At 49.6% G+C, this 25671-nt stretch overlaps 1 protein-coding gene across 1 annotated transcript; it reads left to right on the forward strand.

Moving 5' to 3' along the window:
• Positions 1–7305: 7305 nt before the first annotated feature.
• Positions 7306–13927, forward strand: CNPY1 (canopy FGF signaling regulator 1). Its single transcript, XM_032840260.1, has 4 exons — positions 7306–7366; positions 7751–7954; positions 9651–9747; positions 13826–13927. The coding sequence occupies exons 2-4, from the start codon at positions 7811–7813 to the stop codon at positions 13861–13863; spliced, it is 279 nt and encodes a 92-aa protein (XP_032696151.1). The 5' UTR covers positions 7306–7366; positions 7751–7810; the 3' UTR covers positions 13864–13927.
• Positions 13928–25671: the final 11744 nt, after the last annotated feature.

Consider the following 25671-nt stretch of genomic DNA (forward strand, 5'->3'; position numbering starts at 1 on the left):
CATGACCCAGTAGCGTGGACAGCTACAGGCTTGTCTCCACCACACCTCTCACCCTCAGGACTCTGAGCAACATGGCCCGAGCTTCCCGGCACACCGAGGCCGCCTGAGCGCCGCGGTCACGTGCAGAGCTGCACGCAGTCAGTCTGGGCAAGGCCGGGGCTCTGGGACACCCATGCTGCTGGCCCAGGACATGCTTTGAGAGCCAAGGGCCTAGATGGCCATCCTGGCCACTCTTGATTCCGAGCAGACAGGAAGGGGAAGGGAAGGGGGCGGCGAGGAGGGCCTCGCAGAGCTCTGCCCTGATGGGGAGGCCACCGTGTGCCCTACTTCTCGGACATGGGAAGGACGGCAGCTCCGCTCCCTCCAGCCCTTCAGGAAGGAGAGCTCAGACATCAGTCCACGCTCCATAAACGGTGTCATTGCGACAACAGCAAACTGAAGCAGCGTCCAGCGAAGTGAAGGGGACAATTGCTCTTGATACTGGCGTACTGGGCTCGAGAAGGACTTTCCTAGCGGTCCCTTGGCCCGATCCCATGCGGCCCAAGCGGTGTTCTTGTGAGGCCCGGGGACAGGGGGACAGGCGGGCAGGCCGGCAGCTGGCCGGGCCCAGCAGACCAGAATGGAGGTGTTCGGGGCCTCTCCCCACCCAGCATGGTGGCGAGATAAACAAGAAGATGGGGTCCCTGCACACATGCCCACACGGACCCGTGTGCAGCTCGTGCTGTCCCGCATCCGCGGCCCCGCTGGGCCAGTCTCCCCTCAGCGTGCTCAGCCCGGCCGGCGGCTCCGCCATTTCCGCGCATACTCGGTTTGAGGGGCTTGGGCTGTGGCTGGCGAGGCGTCAGGCTGGGGACCTCCTGGTCTCAGCTGCGTTTGCAGCTGGAGCTGCGACCACAAAGGACCTGAGAGCTGGGGCGGGTGCGGGGGGAGGGGGGCTTAAACACCAGAAACCTGTGTCTCCTGGCTCTAGAGGCGGGGAGTCTGCGATTCGGGGGTGCATGGCTGGCTCCTCTCCAGACCCCCAGCCGCACGTGGTGGTCTCCCTGCGTGTCGTCGCCTGAACGCCTCGTCGTATAAGGACCGCACTCCTGCTGGGTCAGGGCTACCCTAGTGGCCTCGGTTTACCTTCATGGCCTCTGTAAAGGCTCTGTGTCCACATGAGGCCACATTCTGAGGTCCCGAGGCTTGCGGCTTCAACATAGGAACCTAGGGGACACAATTCAGCCCCAGAGTGTCCCTTCCTGGTCACTCAGTTGGGTGTGACATGTGAGTAGGGCTGAAGGCAGTTAGGAAAAAGCCCGCCCCCAAGGACTGGCTGGCGATGTCCCCTGGCTGGGCTCTGACCCTGGCTCTGTCCTCCTCTCTGTGCCTGTGCCCGCCCCTGGCACATGGAATGCTGGCTGCGAGGTCTCCAAGCTCTAGTGTCCTTGTGTACAGCAGTGGGGGCTGGGGGCCATGGACAGCAATGGTCTTGCTGTGACAGGCATCACCCGGGGTCTGGGCCACAGCAGACCATTCAACACCTGGCTCCTCACCCAGGATATGGGGGTGGAAATGCTCCCCTTATCCCACAAAGTAGGATAGTAGTGTCTGGGGTTAGAATAAGGTAAGACTTATTCAAAAAAAGAGATTTTTAACAAATATTACAGGTGACGGTCAGCAGTCCCCTTGGAGCTGTGCTCAGGGGTGTGGCGCCTTTGACTCCTCCCCCCACAGGCATGGCTTTCCGGTTTGACATCTCCACGGTGAATGTGCCTCGGTCCGGGGACCCGACAGGGACGGGCATGGCTGAGCCCCTCCGTCACCAGGTGAACAAGGACCCAGCAAACCCTGTGTGCGGTCTGCTCTAGTCCGTGTGCAAAGATGACGGGACACTCCCAAATGCACACACGGTCACGTGTATGTACCAAGAGGGTCACGTGTATACACACACGGACACATGTGCACATGCAGTCACCCATGTGTACAGATGTGCGCGTGGAAGTTTTCTGGCTGGTGGAGAACTGGGGGCTTAGGGTCTGGGGTATCAGTCTCAGCCTTACTTTCTTTTTCTTTTTTAATATTTTATTTATTTACTTATTTATTTGACAAAGCGGCCGGCAGGGTGGGGGCGGGTGGTGGAGGGGGAGGACAAGCAGGGGGAGAGCCAGAGGGAGAATCAGGCTCTCCGCTGAGCAGGGAGCCCGATGCGGGGCTCGATTCCAGGACCCTGAGATCATGACCTGAGCCGAAGGCAGATGCCTCACCGACTGAGCCACCCAGGCGTCCCCAGCCTCACTTTGACTCTGCCCTTTTGTTCCTTTTGGATTTTTTTTTTCCCTAATCAAGTGAATGTGTTACTTTAGCTATTAAAAATGTTTTTAAAGAAAACAGCGCTGCGTTTCTGGTCCATGGAAACCAGCGTGTGCTCATCTCCACGTCTGCGGGGAAGGAACAACACGGGCTCTGGGGTGCCGGTGTCTGTCCCTCTTGCTCTGGGCCTGCCCGCAGCTTCTAAGGAAATCTTCCCCTTTGCCACCCAGCTGGGAATGCCACAACAGGTTCCACAAACGCCGAGTTTTCACCTTTCCCGTTTGGGGAAAGGGTTTCGCGGAGCTGGTCTGAAGCACGCAGTCACTTGATTCAACGAGACGGTGAAGGGTTCGTGGATTTGGGGCGAGGCAGGAGCCTGTGAAACGAGGAGACAGATACTGAATTAACGAGAGACGAGGAGCCACATGACCATTCACCAGCATCTGCTCGACCTCTCCCAGGCCCATCCTCTCCCAGGATCTTAATTTTTATTTGGAATCACAGAGGAGTCTCTTTCCAACCACCTGAATGATCTGTCTGACACGTAATGGAGTTCGGTAAATACGTGTTAAATGGATGGACAGATTCACATCTCACTCCATGAACGCAGCCCTTTTATGCACTTTTTCTAGCCATGTTCTTTCCTTTAATCTGCAAATCCTTCCGGGGTCTGTCAACAGAGGGCACAGCTCAAGAGCACACCGTGGGAAGCGCGCCCAGAGCCCTCGCTTCCAGGGATTCTTTTAAAAGACGGGAAAATTGTGACATTTGCATGTGGACAAATACATTTTTTCCATTTTACCCAAAATGCTTGAAAATTAAAGTTTTTCTTGAAGATGAACAGAATAGTCTTTAGAATGGGGAAACAAAACGAGAGGGCCAAGTTTGCATTTGATGATGAAAGTAAAGTTTTTTTAAACTTTAGGGAAAAGTCAAATCGAGTTCAGTGGGCCCATGTAGAGTTCATCAGTGATGAACCAAGATGCAATTTTTTTTCTGACTCCATTTATCACTGTGAAGCTGGGAATAGGCTCCAGAATTAAAAAAAAAAAAAAGTGATTGAAAAAAAAGTGATTTCCCGGTTTTGAATGGTAGGAAAATTTCCCCCAAATCACGTTCTTTTTTTTTTATTTCTGTTTTCCTCACAACCTGAGCATATACTTTGTCATAACATCAGATGTGCAAGCAGAAGAATAGGAAACACTTGCAAAATGTTTTATCTTAAATGATAAGACTGACTCTTTTCATTATTCAGATTAAAGAAGGCAAAATGCTGATGTTATTTCCATAAATTTACTGTGTCTTTGTGGCATATCGCGCTGAAATCTTTGTATTTTTGTCCCCAACGTTTTATTGATTGCAGAAATTCACCTGTTTTAACATGGAATTGATGGTAACTGGAAAAACTGATATTAATTCTATTATGTGTTGGCTGGCTTTAGTTCCCTAAACAAAGGCTACTTAAAATCTCTGTTATTGATTAAGTCCAGATGGAATTCACTTCTACTGATACACAGAACACAGGCAGATTCGCCAGACCGTATTATTCCTCATCGAAACGAGCTCCTTTAGCTCTCTAATTATATTGTCTAATAAAACTAAACAGTCAATGCTATTTGCATATTATATGAAGAAGTGTCATACAACAAACTCATAGCAGTCAATTAACATAAAAGCTAATTATATAGCTCATCATCTTACAAGTTTCTGAATTCATGCTTCCCCTGTTGTAGCCTAGAGCAAAGGAGGCTTGAATTTTCCCTTCTAAATATTGACTTTTAACTAATATCAGAAGTGATTTCAATATTTTTATGGATGAAAAGTTAGTGATGAAGCCAGACGCAATATTTGCTATAATGCAATTAAAATTTCTATGTGAACTAAACCTCTAGAAAGAGAATCTTTGCAACGATAAGAACTCAATTATCAGTCACTAAGCAGTTAAGTACTGGTTTCATATCTGAGGAAAAAGATAAGTGAGATTTATTTGAGATTGCCAGGCTGTTATGCAAAAGACACAGCTACCACAAGAACGTTTCCACGCCCAATTGTACCCTGTAACGTAACTGTATTCCTGCCTAATTGTGATAGCTATCAAGCAAGAAATTCACTACAAGACAAGCGGAGGCACAGTAATGAACGCACAGGGGAGGCACTGTGCAACGCACTGTCAGGACGGTGTGGGCACAAACCCCTGTCTCCAGTTTCCTACAGAACCCAAAGCCAAAACCTCCAGCTACCTTCCCCCCCGCTCTCAAGCTCGGGTACCTCCTTCCACCCCAGTTTCATTGCCCTCAGAGCAAGCCCAGGGTCAGAAGAAGCCTGAAAGAAAACAGAAACAGACACGACATCCACTAAGTGGGATTCCGAGTTGTAGGTAGGTTTCAGAAGAGCAAAAGTTAGGATCTACTTCACACACAATGAAGTCATAACGGATCGCTTCTGTATGTATAACTCACAGCAACGAGCCCCTGTTGGAAAAGTCAGAGTGATAAGAAAACTGCCAGAGAATCGGGTTTTCTCCGCGTACAATGATGGCGGCCGTCGCCATTCATATTGTAATGAGGCTAGTATCTCCGAGACCGTCCTTGCGGGGTGGAGACAGCCCTCCCCTAAGATTACAATAGCAGTTGCGTTATTGACAAGTACTATTCAAAACCTTCATAGTACAGAAAGAAAGACTTCGTTTTATTCCACTTGTCTCAATACTTACTGCCCCCTTATAATCAAAACACTTCGAGGGGAGAAAAAGGCCCAATTATTCTATGAACAGTCGTTAAATTTCCCGAAGGCAGTTCAGCTAAGTGGACTCATTTCAGACTCCAATCCTGGTGTTTTAGCGAACGCGGAAAGCATCTTTTTCTTTAGCATTTTCTCATAAAATTGGGTGCTTTGATTGAGATTTTTAAATCTATTATTTTTTTAAGTCTTCTGAAATAGGCTCCAACAATCTCCCGTTGGTGTTTTTCCTTTCTTGTTTGTAGTGGAGATTGTAATGAAGCATTTCTGAGCTATCTGCTGGCAAGTATTTTCTACTCTTCAAGAATGCTTACTCCACAGGGCCAGCGAAGAACGACATGTTGAAAAGCCCGTTCGCCTTCAGACTCACAAAACAACAACAATTCACGTGTTGATCTCTTGCTGCGAACATATCTGTGTTAAAATAGGCACCACACTAGTATATTTGAACGTGGAAATTTACACTCCCAAAACTGAAAAAAAAAATCCGTTTTGTGGCAAGTTTTCATGTGGGGACTGTTTTTAAAAAGTCTCAGCCCCGGAAACGAACAGAAACCCTCTCAAAATAAGTTGTGGAGGCTTTATGCCCATTAACCTCTGATCTGCTCACATCCGAGATGCTGGGCGATTTCTGCACACGGCCCAGGACCTTAGGGCAATTTAAAACAACAACAACAACACATTTTCGAGAGTGGTCTCAGGTCAACGTGAAAATACTGGGATGTATGAGGACGGCGATGAGGCTTCCCCAAGCTCTTCGGGACTCAGACCCCTGCCCTCCTGAGATTACCACTCCCACCCTATTTCTTTTCCGACTGGGGACCACAGGGGACGGAGTGGGTGGAGAGAGGATCCAGAGTGGACTTCTCTGTTACAACTAGATTTTTTTAGGTGAAAGGGTGCACTCATCCCCAGAAAGTAAAATCCTGCTTTGCTGACAAGGAGAAAGTGGCATGAAGTATTTCAAACATAGCAGCACAGCGGAAGATCACTGCCTGGCAGGAAAAAGCCCTCCTCATTCTGCTAATGATCTGCTTGATTAACTGTAATTAAGAATTTATCTCAGTGTTTTATAACTTGCAGACCCAATACAAATTTAATCCGTAGCTCCTGTAAGTTCACAAAACGGATTTTCGGTTTGCCTGTTTACACACCTATTACCTTTTTTTTTTTTTAAACAATTTACAGTGCTCGATGGGCAGCATTAAAAGTGGAAGTAAAAGGCAATTTGTATTCGGAACGCGCTTGAGGCCGCTTTCTTTAGGGTCCTTTGACTGAGACATTAAACACACACACGCTCCGGAGTTTTTAAAAACTGATGGTTTAGTGAACAAGCAAGGACACGTGTTGGTATATTCTAGTTTAATAAACGATTTAACTGCGAAAAGTGAGCGCGTGGGCCTAGAAAGACTGGACGTCAAACCCAGTTTGGGGGGACTGGCGGGGACACCGTTACCGCACACACGGTGGGGGCAGCGGGAAGTGAACCAGGCGGGTGTTTTTTTGGCTTCTCCCCGTCCACGGTTCTGTTTTTCAGGGAGTCGACTCCTCCCCGGAGCGGGGGCTGACGGCGGGGGCCCCGCAGCGGCCTCCCCCGGGAGCGGCGGTCCGAAGGCGCGGGCGGGCAGGGCCACCGCGCCGGGCTGCGCTCGCCCGGGAACCCGCGGCCAGATGGCGGGAGGCGCGGGGACCCTTTGTGCGCCCCGAGCGCGCGCCTCAAAGCCGCGCGGTCGCCGGCACCGGAAGGGTTCACACTGCGTCTGAAAGGGGACAATGGAGTCTGGATGGATCAACATCGCCGAAACCGAGTTCATTTGCGATTCAGCCCCTTTCAGCGCGGTTGTCATGCAAACTTCCTACTTTGATCAGCAGAGGGTGGCGAGGGAGAAAGCCCGCAGAGGCCGGGCCGCGGCGCGTCCGCGGCGCCCTTGGCGGGTCCCCGCCCCCTTCCGGAAGGAGCCGCGGGGACGCCGCATCCTGCACCTTGACCTGTCTAGACGGGCCCCGAGTTTTTGTCTCGGTTTCCAAGGGCGCGGGGCTCTCTTTGACCCCCGCGCAGGGCGGAGGTGGTGGCCACGGGGTCCTCTGAATCCTCGCCGGATTCCGGAGGGAGCGGGGCGCGCGGAGACGGGCACCAGCTGTCCCCAGCGCCCGCGGCCGCGCCGGGGGCCGCCCTGCCCGCCCCTCTCCCCCCGCGCCCGCGGGCGTCAGCGCGGCGGCCGGGCACCCGCGCCCCGGGGCGCACCTCTGGGCTCCGCCGGGCTGGTCCGGGACGCGGGGGGCGCGCTGCCTCGCCGCGTCTCCATCCCTCCCAGGCCCCTCTCGTCCTCTCCAGGTTCCGCGTCTCTCTCTCTCTCTTCCTCCCTCTCTCTCCCTCTCCCTCTCTCCTGCAAGTCCATAATCACAGCCATTTTCTGTACTCGGTGCCTTCGTGTGCGCGCTCGGGGACTTTTCAGGAGGATGACCCGCACAAGTGGACTTTATAGTTTCAATATAGGGTTTTGCCTGCCCACTTGCAAACACCCGCCCTTTTTCACCAAAAGCACCATTTAAGCTCACTTGGTAAATTCTGTAAGGAGGACAGCTGCGCGAACGTTCTGCTGCGCGCGGGACGCAGGTCGGCCTTCACGGGGGTGGCGAATGTCTCCATGTGCTTCCCCGCGAGCCCTCTCGCGCCCCGAGCGCACAAGACCGCTTCCCTGCCCGTGTTGTCTTGTAGGTCCCCCTGGCCCGCTCGGAGGCTTTCCTGGCCGACCTGTTGGATGGCGTGTGCGAGCGGATGAACGAGTACAAGCTGGAAGAAGACCCCGTGACCAAGGAGAAGGCGTTTAAGAGATTTGCCCCAAGGAAAGGAGACAAAATATACAAAGAATTTAAAAAATTCTATTTCTATTCTGATGCTTACAGACCTTTGAAATTCGCGGTAAGCTCTCTTCCCGGGCAGGTGAACCCTGGGCGCCACGAACACTCTCTGGTTTCTCTTTTTCGCTATTTGCTTGGGTTGGTGAGTTTGGAGACACTGAGCTTTCGAATGTTATGTTTGCTTTGCGGTCCTGCCTTTTCAGTGTTGACCCGGCATTGAGGAATGTGAGACACCTAACGGGGGCTCTGGAGACAGGAGACATTTTCCAGAAAGTGCTGTGGCAGCTCCCAGGGACTTTGAGACACAGTCTGTGTGTTTCTGTGCGGTGGGGCTCGGGGAGGGGTCTCTTCCAGGTTCCCACAGAAAGAATCAGGGGTCGTGGCTCCAAAGTTAAAATCCAAATTAAAATGAATGTCGCTTTCAAATATTTACAGCCAAATGGTAGAGGAAGAGTGACATACATCATTTGTTCTCCCCCCCCCCCACTTTCAGGCTTCACAGAAGAGAGAGCATTTCTTTCCTGAGTTAATTCAAGTATTTTAGCACAAACTAAGTTAAACAAAGGCTTAGGTATGATAGCTGGCTTAATGCCAAACTTCCGTCCAGTACAGTGTTTATTTTAGATGAAGGCTGGCCTCTGGGTTGCTAGAATGTGCCAGGCAAAATATATTCCAATATATTTCACTTTACTTAATGCTGTTGAATCAGACGAACTGATGGGAAAGCCTGTTTAAAAAATGTATTAAGTTCACACATTGGCCAAAATGTCAGGCATGCTGAAACCCTGAAATAAGGGCTTTAGCTGACTTTTGAAGATTTCATTTTAATTAAAAAGTAGAGGCAGTAATTCCAGGTTAAAAGTACTGTGGAAGAGAAATTGCAATGGGTGAGTGTGCTTGCATTTCACAGGTTTTAAATCAACACATTGTAGTGGAATTTAAATATTTTTAAAGGCCATTGAAAAATTTTAAAGTCTTGCTTAATGAACTTGGAAAATGATTTGCAAGTCTCGAGTGAATGCCCTTCTGCAGCTTCCTAATTCCTGAAACTGTAGCCCTGTGGGTCTCTAACACAGACACACACTTCACTTAGAATTGAAGATTTTTTTTTTTTTAATGTCTGGGCAAATTTGGGCCCCCTCTTCTCTGAAGTTAGATTTGGAGGTAGAAGCAGAGTGAAATTATGAATGGATCTCTAAATGGTAGGAAAAGAAACTTCCCCCAGTAACTGTCAAGCATGTCACCCACAGTGGGATTGAGGCCGGGTTTGTTTTGATCGCTTTCAGCGATTGTTTTCACACTTCAGACTCTGTTTTAAAACCACAACCTGGATTATTCTGTTAAATCTGAGGGAACCGGGTTTAACCATTTCCAAGGAGCTGTGTTCTTTAAAGGGTTCTAAAATAAACAAAAACAAAGCTAAGACTTTTCGGCCCCACCTAGGAGACCCATTTCTTCCTAGTCCTCCCATTCCAATTTAAGGGAGAGGAACAGATACAAAAAACTAGTTTCCTCCCTTACCCTTGTCTTTCAACACCACTAATCAGTCGGTTAAGTCCCAGGAAAATGATGCTATTAACATTCTGGGGAGAGGGGGTCGAGCCAATGCTGTGATGTCTTAAACCAAAGGGGCTAATAAAAACGGGACACCTTGGCATCCCGATTTTCTATTTTCAGCTAAGAAAATGTTGGTAAGTGCTTCTAACGAGACGCCCCGTGCGTGTCTCTCCACCCGTGCTGTGATTCCGTTTCCGCAGTGCGAGGCCATACTAGAGGAGCACGAAGACGAGATACTCTCCCTTATCGCCCAGGAGGCACATCACCTCGCTGACAAGCTGTGCAGTGGAAAGGCAGGTACTGTGTCTGATGTAACATGTGTCCTCGCGCGCCCACCCCCCTCTCCCCCTGCGCCGCACCATGTTTTTTCAAACGGCGCCTTGCTTTCTCCCTGCCACCGAGGGCTCGCCACTGAATCAGAAAGACACCGAGTGGGAGAGAACAAACAAACAAAACCACAGGGCTCCGGGGGCTCCAGCTCCCTCCTTGACACTTCTTGCCTCTGCTTTGTCAGCAAAGTCTAAGGGGCTCAGGCTAGACTCTCAGATGTTAAGGACCACGTGTTCATCAGAATTGGACGGATCCAAAGCACTTTCTCTTTCCAAACTCCGAGAAAGCTGGGCTTCTCCATCCTGCATCAGGAAGGAGAATCTCTTTAGGACTTGCCTACAGACAGAAGGTGGGATCTTTATTTAGTGCGAGATTTTGAAAAGGTTTTTGTTTGTTTGTTTGTTGATCAGTGAGGGGAGCTGGATATTTGTTTTTCAAGTTAATTTCCCAGAAATCCACTTGTTCTTAAAATATTTTTCTTTCTGGTAGAGGGTAGAAAAGAATACTTGAGTTATATTCACACACACACACACACACACACACTCAGAAGCTAGATAAATTAACAGAACTTGATTCATACGAAGTTGAAACTATGTTACTACCTTTGGCCTTTCCACCTGTTTGGTGGCCTGTGAACCTTCTAGGGGAGTATCACTATGATGCTTATTTAAAACACTTACCAGAATGTAGCCAAGTTGGGCAGCCTTTTCAGAGATCTTGGAGAAAATGAACCATGCATATGAAGACAGTAATTTAAAGTCCTGGAAGTATTTTTACGCCATCGCAGAATCTTGAGATATTTAGCAATTGCTTATAATAGAGTACAATGCACCTGCATCTGCAGTATCGAATTTAGTGCCAAAATCCTTAAAGTAATGTTTACTGCACATTTGTAGGTAAATATTCATGTCATCAAAAGTTATTAAAGAAGAAAGTTATAAATCCACATTAACAGGGAAAAGTTTTCTTACTCTGAGTAGATAATAGGGTTGTTTTCTGCTTAAAATCCAGTTTGAAAAATAATAATAAGATCCAGTTTGGTTGGGAGTTTGAAGAAGAGTACACGGCATGACACAGTTAGGGTTGTCCTGGACTAGGGTTGTCCGGATGGGGGAGAGCTGGCTTGTGGAGTTCAGTTATGTAATGTTGCAGTGTTGTGAAATTCACATCAATAAGGGCTTAGCCACGATTTCCCAAAGATAGTATTTTCAAAGTTTTTCAAACAATTTGGAGATGTACATATGCTTGAAGATACAAGCAAAAATGCAATGACCAAGCCAGAAAATGTCTGTTTTCCTGTTTTTTTTCCTCACAAAGGGTTTGGACTCGTCATAACCGTCTGTGGCAAATGCAACAAATTTGCTCTGTAAACACCTGTTCAGACCTTACAGGTGGGCCTGAGAAAGTTCCTCCAAGTCTTCACAGCAGCCCTTGACCCACAGAATCAGATCCTGGGGGAAAGGCTCTGTTCCTAAATGCAGCAGTTTGACTTGAGTTCAGTAACGTCTTTTCACTCCTTTTGCATATTTATAATTAGAAAAATAAACGTGAACCCCGAGAAAACATGAGCATAAGGGGAAACTAAGATACACGCACGGCTGCTGGTGTAACATAAAACATTAGATAACTAACTCTCAATAGGTTTGATTGTTTGAAAACTGGTGAAGTCCTTACACTCTAAACAGAAACATCAGGGCCACGGGACTCCCGAGAAGGCCAGCAAGCCACCCCAGAGGTGACCGTCTCGGACTGCACCACAGTGCCGTGGTCTCCAGGCTGGGTTTCTCTGTGAAACCCATTTATGGATATTACGGATATCAGTTAAAAACTGCGGGTATGTTAATCCTGAAAAGAGGCTAGACTCGCCCCCCCACACCCCCGATTCTGCTACTGTCGAAGTTAACAGCCCATAGCAAGATGGACGTTTTTCAAACTTAAAAATTATTGCCAGAAAAGGCTAAAGCAATACCTCAGTAAGAAAAATGGCATGTGATAACCCCGACAACAAAGAAGCGGTGTGTTTTGATGTATTGGGACGGTTTCAGACCCCCACGAAGAAGGTGAGACGCTCCCGCGGTGGAAGAACTGGGGTGCTCTCCCACGGAACGTTTGTACTGGGTAGCAGGTGTCCTGTGTGAGCTCGGCGTCCGTGCCCTGCTTCTTGAGGTAACACTTTACCTTCTTCTGTTGTCCCGCAACTTTACTGTGATGGATCTCCGCGTTTTAAAGATGTTTGGAAGACATGGCCGTGTGTGTGTGTGTGTGTGTGTGTGTGTACTAGAGGCTCTGAACATGCTTTAACCAGTAACATGCTACCCAGAGTCTGCGGTGTCCAAGATACTCCACTGAGGTCTGTGAAAATGTTTACAGACTGTAGGAGATAACTTCTCTTAAACAGATGCTTCTAGAACTAGAGGTTTAATTGGAAAGTTGATCCCTTTTTCTACTTTATGCATGTGTGTGTGTGCGTGTGCACGTGCGTTTCTTATATGCGTCTATATATGAATTTTGCTTTTTTCTCTTTCACGTGGGTCATTTCACTTTAGTTTTTCAATAATTATGTAGTCACAGATGAGGGCACACTCACAGACTTTAAACCTTCAGCTTTCGTGAGGTATAATTGACATGAAATTGTAAGGTGTTGGAAGAGTGCATTGTTGTGATTTGGTGTGTGCGTGTCTCATGAGAGATCCCTGCCGTCCACTTACTCAACACTGGATTCCTTGAGTATCAGGACTGAGAGTGCACACCCAGCCACAAACAGACAAACGGGGGAGGATGGAGAAAACATCTGTTACATTCAAGATGACCGTTTGGATTTTAAAATAACGCATCAGTGGGATTTTCACAAACATTATGTTCCACCTTTTGAATCAGTAAAGAAAACCTCAGTGAAAGACGATGTGATTGTGGATGGGGCTGTGGATACCCCCGCCGCTTTAATCACTGCATAAAACAAAAGTTCACCAAATGCATCCCGTTCTTGGGGTGTAAGACAGAATAAGAGGGCTACCCCATCATAATCTTGGGGGTTTTTTCCCCCTAGGCAAAAATTAAAAAAAAAGAAGAAGAAGAAGAAAAGTGAGCTCATAGATTTTCCTGATGGTATATTTTGTGGCCCGTGACCCAGGCTTTGCCAGATTGTCATTTTAACATCTTGAAGTCAAGATGATGTTTTAAAATCTTAATAAGATAATCGGGTCGTGATAAAAAGTGTAGCTATATTCCACCGATGGTAGAGAACATAACACTCTAGATCATGGGTGAATGGGTAGTCTGCGGTTTGTGGGGTCGTCATTAGCTAGAGTGTGAGGGTGTCGATGCAAAGACAGAAATGTCTTCTGGACACACGTCACTTCTGCTTTCATAGTAAATCTTAACATTTAAACTGTTAGACTGACGAATCTGTCACATGATCATTTGAAGGCAACACAGGAAATAAGGCACCAAGTATCTTGAAATGTTTAGCCTGCATTTAAAGGAAAAGCATTTTTACCTTTCTGTGCAGCCTTCCCAGTGATAGTATTGAATGATAATATGCCAAACGATTACTTTCAAAGGCCGGTATATTCCTGTTTTAAATAAACGATGTAGTTAAAATAATCCGTAGTCTTTTTAAAGAGAATTGGCATGAATTGCTTCCAGTTGGAAAAGGAGTGTGTGTTAGAGCATCTCCTTGCCTCTCTGCTCCTTGGGATAAATGCCAGGCGTGCTGTGCCCCAATTTAAAGCATTCCTTAAATACTCCCAAGGCCATGGGCAAAGTGGTATGATCCCTGGGCTTGGGTTTTTAAATATTCCAGGAAAAAAAGGCTGGAAGATGGGACTAGAGTAGCACAGCTTTGACAGGTGTCGAGGCCAGGTTTGGGGTCCGAGGGAGTAGACTATACCCTTTTTTCTGCTTGTGTGTGTATTTGAAAATTTCCACAATAAAAAAAGGTTTTAAAGTATGCTTCCGTAAAAATGTGGGGTTTTGCAGAAAGTTAGTGACTCACGCGCTGTGATTAAATGTGAGAGTGATGTTGTGTAACTTTTTTTCCCCCCAGATCTCTGCAAAACCGTTGCTAAGCAGACCGAACTCTAGGGTGCCAGGCCCATCAGGTGGTGAGGAGGAGAGCCGCGCGCACAGGTCAACATCCACGTTCATATCTTTATGTTTCTTCATGGAAAGGAAGTCTGCGTCTCTCATTTATACCGTGTCGTCTCATGTATGACATTTTTTTTGGAAAATCTGTTTTTTGGCATCACAACAAACCTGGTTCTTACTGGTTCTTTCTATAGGGGAGGTGGAGGAGGGCATAAAACAAATTACCTTTCTGGATTTTGGTACAGAGTTGGGGGTAAAGCATTTAATTTGATAATAGGAAAAAAGCGAAGCCATTTCACAATGAAATAAGGATCTGATAATGCATTTGTTTATTTGGTGCACGTCTACAAGGATCCTGTTCTCTTTGATAAGAACTTGATTTGATTTCTTAAATACTTGATCGGTCAGGAAATTAAGAAAATATATTGCTACAAATTCCAGATTATGTCTTCTTGGATCTATATGGTGATCAGTAAAAGAAACAAGGCTATTTTATATCAGGAATGAAAATCAAATTTCCAGCTTTAAACCCTAAGTTTAAAAACTTTTTAATCTCTAAGATGTAATTGAACGTGTAGAAAATAATGAATATTTTTACAGCGAGCAGGACGGTGGTCTTTCTCATGCATACCTTCTGAATTCAGATGATTCAGAAAGTCGATTTATGATTACACTGTGCATTCTTCAAAGATGATATCAATGACCATGTTTTGTTTTGCTGCAAACTCTATCGCATGTGTGTGTTTTAAAAGACTTTCGGCTAACAGTCAGCATGTGTATCTTCCTACTAACTAACCTGTTATTCTCCCGACTTGGGTGTTTTGGTAGGTGTGGAGGTGGAGGGGAGGGGAGACCTTACGAGAAATCACCCATTGATCACACTTTATGCAGAACCTAGTAAACATATTGCTCTTGGGTATTTCACTGTCTCTCTTAAATTTACATTCAATGGAATCTGACTTTAATTATTTAAAATGTCAGGATATGTTTCACACACTTCTTTTTAAAAAAAGAAATGCTCGTTGTTGGCACTGAGAATTTTCCAGATAGGATGAGATAAATTCTGCCCTCAAAGAGCAAAAACCCTCTTGGCATGTGGTCCATCATTGCCTGGAAATCTCAGCTGAGGCTTTGGCAAGGGGAGAGTTCTGAAACTTAGGAACATTTACCAAAATTAAGGAGAAGCAGTTTCCACTTTTTTCCTTCTTTCCCCCCACTTCTTACTGGAAGTCAGAATTTTAAATTCATGTCACTTGTTTATTTGGGGAAACGGAAAAGCATGTGATGTTTAGACACATCTGTGGCTGGTTAACAAGGACAGACCTTACGTATTGGAGCCCAGGGAACCTGCACTGATAGAAAATGGAAATGGGCTTGCAGAATAATTAGCCCCATCTTTCAGTCAGGTAGCAAAGTTATGATTTACAACACGGTCCCTACATCTTTACGTAAACCTGTCTATTTAAGATTAATTCAGCATTTCAGATAGCTCCGAGTCACGAACACCTCCCAGACTTGGGCTTCCTTGGTACGTGCACTGCCCACGAGCCTGATTCCTTCATGAGAGCATGACCGAGGCCGTGGCGGGCAGGTGCGCCCAGAGCTGGCACATCCGTGACCGTGCAAATGTGACCTCAGGGTTCCCAGACTCTCACTGGTCACAAAGTCTCAGATACAGACCCAGCTAACAATCTAAGTGAACCTGAGGGCTCCGTCTTCCTTCCCCTGTGGAAGTTCTCACGGGTGGTGAAGCGCTTGCTTTGACCGGGGAGAACCACGCATCTTGCCTCTAATAGCAATCCTTGAAGGTCTCGCCAAATATGGCTTTTCAGTTGTTTCTTACATCCCAGGAAAACTAGTCTTGTGTCTTCGAAGATTTTTGGTAGCTCCTGACTTACCTACTTGTTCTTTCCAGAAATTTTTTCCCAGCTCAAACTTGTTAAGCTCATGTAAATATTGTGGCTTGCTAAGTTACTGATTAAATATACGTTTGCGGGATAGACACAATCACCATGTTTCTTATGGCTGCAAACATGCGGGAGTTTCCCTGTAGGGCACAGTCAGGCTGTGCTGCTTTCACTAATGAGCGATAATGAGACAGAGTAGTTGCTCGCTTTAGCGTCCCTCTGAGCCGCAGTCCTGCCTTCTTAATGACGCTTGTTGACCCAAACCAAAACAAACCAAAAAGCCTGGGAAAAAAAAAAAAAAAGCAACACCCAAACACCCAAAGTGTGGCACAAAAGTTTCTCAGAATCAATGAAAAGCAACCTAATTCTGGGTCAGAAAATTTCCTGGAGGCAAAGAAGTGGGGGGTGTGATGCTCATTAAAATAATGGGGAGAGCAGGCACGTTCGGGCAGTGGTTTCAAGTCGTGCTTTTATGAGACAGGTTCTTTGGGTCTCCCTGGAAGGCTCTGGGAACCTGTTCTCATAAAGAGAAACCAAACTGGCTGCAATGCACTGTTTATATTCTGTTACGTGGATCACTACTTGCTAAGAATAAGCCAAGAGCAGTGAATCCATTTCACCGAGGAGTGGCAAGTGGAATTGAGCCAAAGTCCCAAATGGGAGAAATCAATACGTGATTTACTAAGACAAGCCCTAAAAAACCAGAGTCAATAGCTGGTTATATTTGTTCTGCCTACTTCTCGGCTTGGGTTGGTACATATTCATGTATGTAATGGCTTCAGGTAAATAAAAAAATTTAAAACTATCATTCTTAAAATTCAGGTTATAATGGAATCAGAGGAGAAGCCATTCTTTGATGAGATGCTGTGGCCTGTTTTAAGATTTGACACAAATTTCAGAGCTAATCTTAAATCTCGAAGCCCACCCAATAGCACATTACGTAATTTTATACCAAAACGTAATTAGCAATGAGAGTAAATTGTACAACACCTGTTAGACACAAGTGTACATTTTGTTATGATTTTCTGCCTGTAACTTACTGCCCCTTCATACATTTCCTGAAATTCTCAAGTTAGGTGCCCAGATTTATAGCAAGGAACTGGATAGATAAAAGACCAAAGGAGATCAATGCAATTGAAGTACGGAATCATAGACATTCATTGCCCTTGCATTACCTAGGATAAGACGCAGCAGACGACAATGTCCTCTCCCTTAGTACCCGATGCCCCTGGCCCCGAATGTGTATTTGCTGAGGGGGAACAGCCCACTGGTTTTGTCCATTTCCAGGACCTGCCCTTCTTGGAGATGGTGATTAAATTTAATGTACAGTGAGCTCATTTGTTGTAAGGACATTACCTGAGAAATCTAGTTTGGCTTGTGAGGTGTGTCTGAACCGTCAGGAGAAGAGTTCTCCACCTTTCTGGATGCTCGGAGGGCTGAGGAGACGGGTGGGAGGACGGAAACACAGATGCGTGCAAACCCACCCCCGTACATGGAAATGAGGTCTGGACCCCGGCAAGTCACATGAAGCTGGGATCGCTCCAAGGTGCACATCTCATAGGAAAACGTGTCTGGAAATTTCTGTAATTCCTTAAGGAAAAAAAAATAATAATAATTCCTGTGCTCCTTAATCTTGATTTTCAAGAAAGAAAAAAATGTGCTAAATTGTAACAGATATAGAAAATAGTCTATGTCACAAGATAGTTACAAAACACATTCCATCTGTTAAGAAGTTCGTGGAAAACAACGAGCTTGGAGACTCTGCTGGAAACGCATCGGAATTGTATTGTGATGTGGCTCGTTATTACGAACACAGATTTGATCTGGCCAGCCGCGGGTCGAGACTGTAACCCCAAAACATAAGGGCACGAAGTGGAAGGCCGTACAGTGAGGTGAGCTGTTACATAGGCGAGAGAACAGCCGTGTTCCCTCCAAGGCCAGCGTGGGCGACGGCCAGCGTGGGCGACGGCCAGCTGCACACTTGGCTGAGCTGGGACACACCCCCGTGCCGCGCACGTCTGCCTTTGGAGCAGACAGAGGCTCCAGGAACTTCCTCCTCCATTCGGGGATGTTACTAAGCCGGTGTGGAAGGTATGCAGGTTACATAACGGAAGGTCGGATGCCCAGTGTCAGCTAATTAAGCACGGCTGAGACCCGGAAAGATCCTGTGATAAGCGAGAAGTTAAAATATTAATACCGATTTCCAACTTGATGAATAGCGAGGCTGGCACCCGAAGAGTTAGAATGTACTACTGACATTCTGTATTAAGGTTTTGACCTCAAAGCCGCTTTCCGAACAAGTGGGAGTTCCTCTGCAGCACAGTCTCTGATACCAGCCGAGAAAGGGTGATGGTAATCCTTGAAGTAACACCACTGTCAACAGAGAGAGAGAAGATTTCAATCAGGTGACTTTCATTGTCTGATAGAAATGGTCTTTATGGTTTTGTTGTTCTTCATCAAAGGACGCTGATTAAGCATCTTCATGCCCTGTGGTTTGTAGAAGAAAGCAGAGAACCAAAAAATAGTCTATTTGGCCCCCATTAAAAATAGGCCCTGTTTAAAGCAACATTGTATTAAAGCAGAGCGAGTCTGATACAAATGCAGGTTCAATGAGCGATATTAAATTATTAGACCTTAAGGTGCAAATACACCCTTGAAATGCCTTTATAGGCAATCAGAGCTGCTGATTGAATTTTAATGCCCTAAGATTAAAAGGCCACTTGAGTGAGGTTTTTTTGTTTTATTTTTTTTGTTTTTGGGGGTTGTTTGGTTTGTTTGGTTTTTTAGTAGCACCCCCAGTGGGGAAGAGGAGGTGCTGTGAATTTGCTCCATTTTGTATCCATCAAGGATCCTGGAGCCTCGGCGGTTTCCAGAATGAAAGCGTCCAGGCTCTGGCTCAGCCATGCGTGGCGGGGCAGTGGTGTGGCCGTTTTCCCACCACAAGCCACAGGAAGTCCCGTGGCCCCGTGTGAGGCCCAGTGGCCCCGTGTCCAGGCCTAGTGGCGCTGCAGGCTCCTGCAGGAGACAGAAGCCAGATTGGAGCCGCACTGGCGTTAGAACAAACGGGGCCAACTCTCCACCCATCGGGGGTCGTGTCTGAACCTTAAGAAGACTTTTTTTTTTTTTTTTTTTTAAGAAATGGTTTTTCTTCTACCTGGTGACTGAGTGTCAAACCCATCAAAGCCTTTGTTCTTCTAGCTGGGACGACTTACTCCCACAGACGGAAGTGTTCCCTGATGCACCAAGCCAGAGGGAAGTAACCACACAGGGACCCAATCCCTCCTGGCCCGGACACCCCCATAGCTCCCCTGGGGACTGCCCGGGGACTGCGTGACCCAAGCCCCTGGGGCAGCGGGCCCAGGTGGGCAGCCCCTTCTCCGGCGCTGGCCTGCTGCCTTGCTCTGAGCGGCCCGAGCTTGCCCTCGAGCCTGGCCGTCCTTGCCCTGCGTCCCAGAGGAGCCAACACCACGGGCAGCCACCGCCCCAGACAAAGCGAGGCTCCTTCCATTTGTTCTCTCCTTGACGGCAGCCCCGCTCCGGGCTCTGCGCTCAGGCTGGGCCTGGAATCCTGGCTTCGTGTTCGCTCAGAGTGAGCCGTGGGCCCGAACCGGAGAAACTTCTCACCCAAACCCTCTTCCTACCCACCCACAAGCTCACACAGACTCGATGCTGCCTGCCTGGGGCCAGGGCTGTCCCCAGCAGCCTGCGCCCCCCCCAGTAACATTCCCCCTTCATGACAACACTTGCCGACCCCCACGTTTCATCAGACACCTGTGTGCTGTGAGGCCCCACCGTGAAACGCAGAGGGGAGGTGGGCAGGGTCCCTCCACGTTCCGATGGGGAAGCTGGGGATTTTCCGTGGGAAGGGGAGCTGAAGGGTGACCTCGTCAGAGGCGTCAGTGTGGACGCGGCTGCCCGCCACGCTGGACAAGCACTGGTGGCCTAATCTTCGTCCTCAAGAAGGCCACCTCTTCCTGGGCCACCAGCGTTTTTGAGGTCAGTCGTGGGAAAGGCTGACCGAGAAAAGACCCCGGCTAGTGTCCAGAATAAACCCTACCCAGACCACCGGCTGATGAGAGGTGGGGGCTGGAACTGTGCCCCCTTCAGGGGCCGTTGGTGGGAGTGAGGGGGGGATCCAGCGGGGCGAGGAGCTCACACAGATCTCCAGGGTCTCCTGCCCTGAGAAGGAAGAGGCAGAGACCTTGAGAAGGGGTGGTGGGCAGAGTGGCTGTGTGGTCTTTCCGCCAAGCCTCTGGCGGGCACCTTGCAGGGGTGTCGACACTCCCAGGTCACCTGTGATCCCAGCCGAGACAGAGACAGACCTGAGGGGGGCAGCTGTCGGATTTGCAGAGGGACTGGCAAGAGCGCCGGGCCTGCGTGTCTCCCCGGGGGCCGTCGCTGTTCCCAGCCCTGACAGCGCCTGCGGCTCGTGTCCCCCCTGACTTGCCTTGCCTGGTCGCCTGTAGGGGCAGATTTGGGGCAGGCATGTTACTTTGAGCTGAACACAAACTCAGACCGTGAAACTATTTCATCTCCTCTTGCTACTTTCCAGCCGAGTAGAAAGCACAGAATTCTCCTTTACAGTTAGACTCCTGCAGTGCGAGGGGTGCAGGAGAGCAGACGGAATCACCTGGACCCTTCTGGGGTTTTCGTTTCTGTTTGATTAAGTGCCTGTGGTCAGTTTGCAGCCTGGTCGTCCTCCCTCTGAAAGCCTGACTCTGGGAGAGCGTCTCCAACCCCAGCTAGGGACCAAGGGACCCTGCTCAGCTAGGGACCCCGTGGCCTTCCACAACCTGGTGTGTCTGCCGGCCTGACCCGCTGGTCCCTTTCCCCATCCTCCTGGGAAGACCACATTCAAGATTGTCCACTGCCTTCTGCCCTTGCCCCTCCTGGAGGCTGCAGGGCAGGTTGGGGTCCCCAGGGGCCACACTGCGGGAACCCTGGGTCCTCCAAACACTTGGGAGGTGCCGGTCAAACAAGGGCTCACTGGGCGCTGGACAGGTGGGTGGCCAGTGCCCCGAGCAGGAGGACCACAGAGGCGGCCCCTCAGTCTCTGTGGCTTGAGTCTCCTTTAAAACCAGACAAAAAGGAAAATCACACACACAAACACACACACACACACACTTTTTCTTATAAGTAAAAAATACCTGCATTTAGAAAAATGAAGATTTAAAAAGGATAAAGACACTCGTAAGTCCCATCACCCAGATAATTGTTTGCATCATATATGTAAGTGTGCACGCGTGTGGATTAGATGTGCAACCGGGTGTTCTCTGGCACAGAACTTCCACTCAAACTGCTAGGACTTTCTTCTGGTGCTTGATATTCTCCTGCAACATAACTCGGGGCGGCACGGTGCTCACTCCCGGCGGGCATGTCAGCTCTCGTTGTCCGTGTTGGGTCACTTGGGTTGTTTCCAGTCTTCTGTTAGTGCGAACAGGGTGGAGGTGACTTTGGTAGCTGAACCTTGGCAAGTTCAGAACAGCTTCCTTTGAGGGGACGTTGCAGACGTGGAAGCGCCATGAGTCTGAGCAGACGGGAGACCGGTGCGGGTGCAGGCAGGGAGCCGCTCCCTGGGGCTTCTCGAGGCCGCGCGAAGACCTCCAACAGCTTGGGACCCATAGGATCCGTGATACCATCAGAGCCTAGGACAGCGCCTGCCCTCCTGAGCTGGCACCTGTGCATGAGGCGTCCAGAAAGTCTTCTCGTAATTGGAAGATGCCTTGTCTTCAGCGAGGACAGCCCAGGCCCTCCAGCACACCCCGGCTGGCAGCTTTCCCAACCGGGGCGCAGAGCCTCTGCTGGGTCGCCTGGACCTCCCGGGGGTACTCCATTGCTCTCGTGCTGGCCATGCTGGGGAGAACCATGAACAGGACATTACAGTCCCTCCCACAGGCACCCCTTCCCATCACCCTCACACAACCTTGTGTAAAAATACAATTCTTTTCTCCACCTGCAGATGAAGAAACCAGGGTCTGGAGAGACAGGAGTGGCCACGTTTGAAGGTCCTGGTGTCCCCACTGCAGTCCCAGCGGGGAGCCCCCCTGATGCAGTGAAGGGGGGCCCCCAAGACGGACTGGTTGGACAGGACAGTCCCTGAGGTGCCTTGGGTCCTGATGTGAGGGCACAAGGGCAGGAGACCAGGCATTTGGGCTCACTGCCTCCAGAGCCCCCCGGAGCCCCATGCACAGAGCACTGGAATGGAAGTCGCAGGACTCCCGGGCCGAGGCTGTTTGGACGTGGTCTTGTCTGCGGGTGACATCGCCCCTAAAGGTCACGACAGGAAAGTATGTGTCCATGGGAGGCAGAGGGCATGGCCTAATGTGGGGGGTGGAGCTCGGGGCGACCGCGTCCACCTGCAGCATCACGGAGGCCAGGTTCGGCCGGCGGTGGTGGCTGTCATGGTGTCCACGTCCGCGGACACAGCAGACTCGGGAGCAGGGGCCCAAAAACCATCCTGAGGGACTGGCTGCCCCAAATACAATAATTTAGGGTAATGCCACAGGGTCAGCCTGTGCTCCCTGTGTGCTGCGTTGGTCGCTCTCCATCATCATGACACTGTTCTTTGAACTTCCTTTTCTCTCCTTCTTGCCCTCAGAGAGCTGCTGGTCCTTTGGTAAACGTGCATTTCGCCTCGCAACCTCCCTCTAAAGCAGAGTTATGTAGCCTCTTTTAATGCCGGCGAGACTTCTGGAAGCCTTGGGAAGCCCGTGGCCACGCCCTCCTCTGACGGATGCGTACACGTGCGTCCAGGAGATGTAGACGATCACCAGAAACCCAATTAGATTGAAATACTTACCGAATATATTTTAACTGTGATGTGTTTCTTTGCTAATATGTTAGGTAAGAAGATGCCCTCGCAGGTCCAAACAGCGATTTTGAAGAAGCGACGAGCAGAGACAGCCTCGCCTTTCACCGGCAACAACAGCAGCAGGACGTGAACGTGTCTGTGGTTTCACTGGCAACGAGAGGGACAGAGCATCAGGCTAAGGGCGAGAAGGCACAGGAGGACACCACCGCACGACCGCACTCAGGGGCGGGGTCTGAGAAACAGAACAAATGAGCAAAGCGGGGAGAAAGAGAGACATGGACAATCCAAGAACCAGACCCTCCCCTACAGAGAACACAGTGCTGGTCACCAGAGGGGAGGTGGCCGGGGGATCGGGGGACGGGCCGGGGATAAAGGAGCGCACCTGATGGGACGCGCCCCGGGGCGGGGGGGGGGGCGTGTGTGGACGGGCTGCATCGCTCCGTGCAGCGTCTGAAACTAACACGACACCGGACGTGAACTCATGGGAATTAAAGTAAAAACTTAAAGGAATTGGCAACAAGGTCACAGGCAAGGCTGACTCCTCTCGTGGCGTCATTAGGTCTGTTTCACAGCGAAAAGAACTGGCCAATTGCTGGCAGGCATCGGTTATTGAGAACAGGATGCATGTTCCCTGCCCGAGTTCACAGAACCCCGGGGAAGACCTCCTGCCCTAAAGCAAACAGAAAGAGGTCAACACGTGCAGACAGGAAAATGAGGCACAGAGAGGCTTGCTGTCTGGTCTAAGGCGACACAGCAGGTCAGAACCCCACACGCGACCGTCCGCTGAAGGCAACAAGCAGACCTCCCCACCCTCAGCTCATCCGAAACTCCCTCACGAAGGTCACTGGAAAAAGGCATTTTAGGAAATAGGAAAAGAGTTCCTGATAATATAAAATTCAAACCTGGACCACACGTGTAGAATCACTCAATCGGGGGAATTGAAGATTCATTTTATCACAGAAAATCTTGAAAATTCCATCCCTAGTGCTCATTTTGGGTAGCACCATAAAATTAGCAATAAGAGGGCGCCTGGGTGGCTCAGTCAGTTAAGCCTCTGCCTTCGGCTCAGGTCATGATCCCAGGGTCCTGGGATCGAGCCCGCCGTTGGGATCCCTGCTTGGCGGGGAGCCTGCTTCTCCCCCTCTCACTCCCCCTGCTTGTGTTCCTTCTCTCACTGTCTCTCTCTCTCTCTCTCTGTCAAATAAGTAAATAGAATCCTTTAAAAAATTAGCAAGAAGACTAGTAATAAGACTGCTTAAAGAAATCCTTCAAATCAAGTTCAGATTTAAAAGAAATAAATATTTACAGATAGGTTAACTGCTTGCTTCAACTAGCCGTATTTTGATTACAATGGAGGATGTGCTCATTGGGTCTTCGGGTCCTGTGTTGCCAAAATTCTGTAAAAGGTAAAGTGCTCTGGGGGTAAGTAGCCCCTGAAAATACAGACAAATTTCATATGTTTCTGGAAATATACACCAAAAAGGATGAAACAGTATATGATTATTTTTTCTTTCAACAAATATTCCAAATGAAAATGTCAGCAATTGGATTCTTTCTCTTTTTTTAAGATTTTATTTATTTACTGACAGAATAAATCTTCTGCTCCCCAGGGGGAGCGGCAGAGGCAGAGGGGGAAGCAGGATTTCAGGGGAGTGGGGAGCCCGATGCGGGGATCAACCCCAGAACCCTGGGATCATGACCTAAGCCAAAGGCAGGCACTTAACAACTGAGCCCCCCCAGATGTCCCGCGATTGGACTCTTTCAGTGTTTCCATAAATCGAAGGTGTAACTTCCCCTACAGTCTCCCCCTCCTCTTACTTGTTTTCGCATCCCTGTGGCGGCCAGGATTACTGCGCGCCGGCACAGGGTCATCGCTCCCCACCAAAGATGCTCTGAGGCACCGCAGAGATTTCATGGGAGGAAGGGACTTGAGCTCCCTCCAGGGCTGTCTTCCTCTCTCCTGTTTGACCAGAGGTGGTCACTGCATCTCTGCCCCATCACTCCCCACCTTATTAGCTCCTCCTCCTCCAGCTGCTCCCCCTCCTCCAGCTGCTCCCCCTCCTCCAGCTGCTCCTCCTCCTCCAGCTCCTCCTCCTCTTCCAGATGCTTCCCCTCCTCCAGCTGCTGCTCCCCCCTCCAGCTGCTCCCCCTCCTCTAGCTGCTCCACCTCTAACTTCCCCTCCTCTTCCTTCAGCTCCTCTTCCTCCTCTGCCAGCAGCTGCCCCTCCTCCAACTGCCCCCCCAGCTGTCTCCTTCCACCAGCTGCCCCCTTCTTTCACTACCTCCTGCCCCCCTGTTGCCCCCCTGCTCCTCCAGCGGATCCCACCCCCGCCTCCTGGCCTTGCACCCCCGTAGTCCCCACAGCCCGAGCTCTGCCCCTCTTGCTTCCTGGCCGGTCGCTTCTTCCCTCCCTCTCCGCATCATTCTTCCTCCCTCCAGGTTTCTGGAGCCCAGAGGCCCGCTGCGACAGTGGCCACAGAGCAGGCTGAGTATACGGCGAAGCCAGCCCACAGGTCTCGTTAACATCCGTCACCTTACAGCTTCCAGACCCCTGTGTGTGACGGGGACTTTGGAGATGCCCCCTCTCGGCCGCGGTTAGATGCGCACCCCGGCGTCGCCAGCCACAGCCGCCAGGCTGCCCGGCACACCGTTGCCCGCAGGTACAAGCATCTGCGCATTGTGCCGCACACCCGAGTGCCCATGCTGTTACAGGCCCACTGAACCTCAGTAAAAAGCAAGGAGGAAGGCAGGGAGGGAGAGAAGGAGGGAGGGAGGGAGGGAGAGAGGGAGGAGGGAAGGAAGGAGGGAGACATGGGCAAGTAATGAACAGCAGGCTGGGAGGAAAGAGCTTGCGACGGACCCAGGAGAGCTGGCGGGCGACCTTGGTCATCCCCTCACCCTTGGCTCCGTGTCTGTGCTGCGCCGGGAAAGCGAGGGGCCAAGCTCCTTCGCCCCCTCCCCGATCCGACGGTACCGGTACCGCCGCCACGCTCTGCTCCGTGATGCCGTCCCCACCCGTCCTCCTCGACTGCTCCTGTCCACGTGTTTCGGCCGCGCTTCCGCTCCCCTCGCCGCCCGCTCCTGCCC

The sequence above is a fragment of the Lontra canadensis genome, unplaced genomic scaffold (genome assembly GCF_010015895.1).
Source record: "Lontra canadensis isolate GAN:19392208 unplaced genomic scaffold, GSC_riverotter_1.0 scaffold111, whole genome shotgun sequence".
Taxonomy (NCBI): Eukaryota; Metazoa; Chordata; class Mammalia; order Carnivora; family Mustelidae; genus Lontra; species Lontra canadensis.

Coding starts and splice junctions, on each gene's coding strand:
- CNPY1 (XM_032840260.1), top strand. CDS start 7,811: ATGAACGAGTACAAGCTGGAAGAAGACCCCGTGACCAAGGAGAAGGCG. Junction 7,955..9,650: donor ACAGACCTTTGAAATTCGCG/GTAAGCTCTCTT, acceptor CCGTTTCCGCAG/TGCGAGGCCATACTAGAGGA. Junction 9,748..13,825: donor GCTGTGCAGTGGAAAGGCAG/GTACTGTGTCTG, acceptor TTTTCCCCCCAG/ATCTCTGCAAAACCGTTGCT.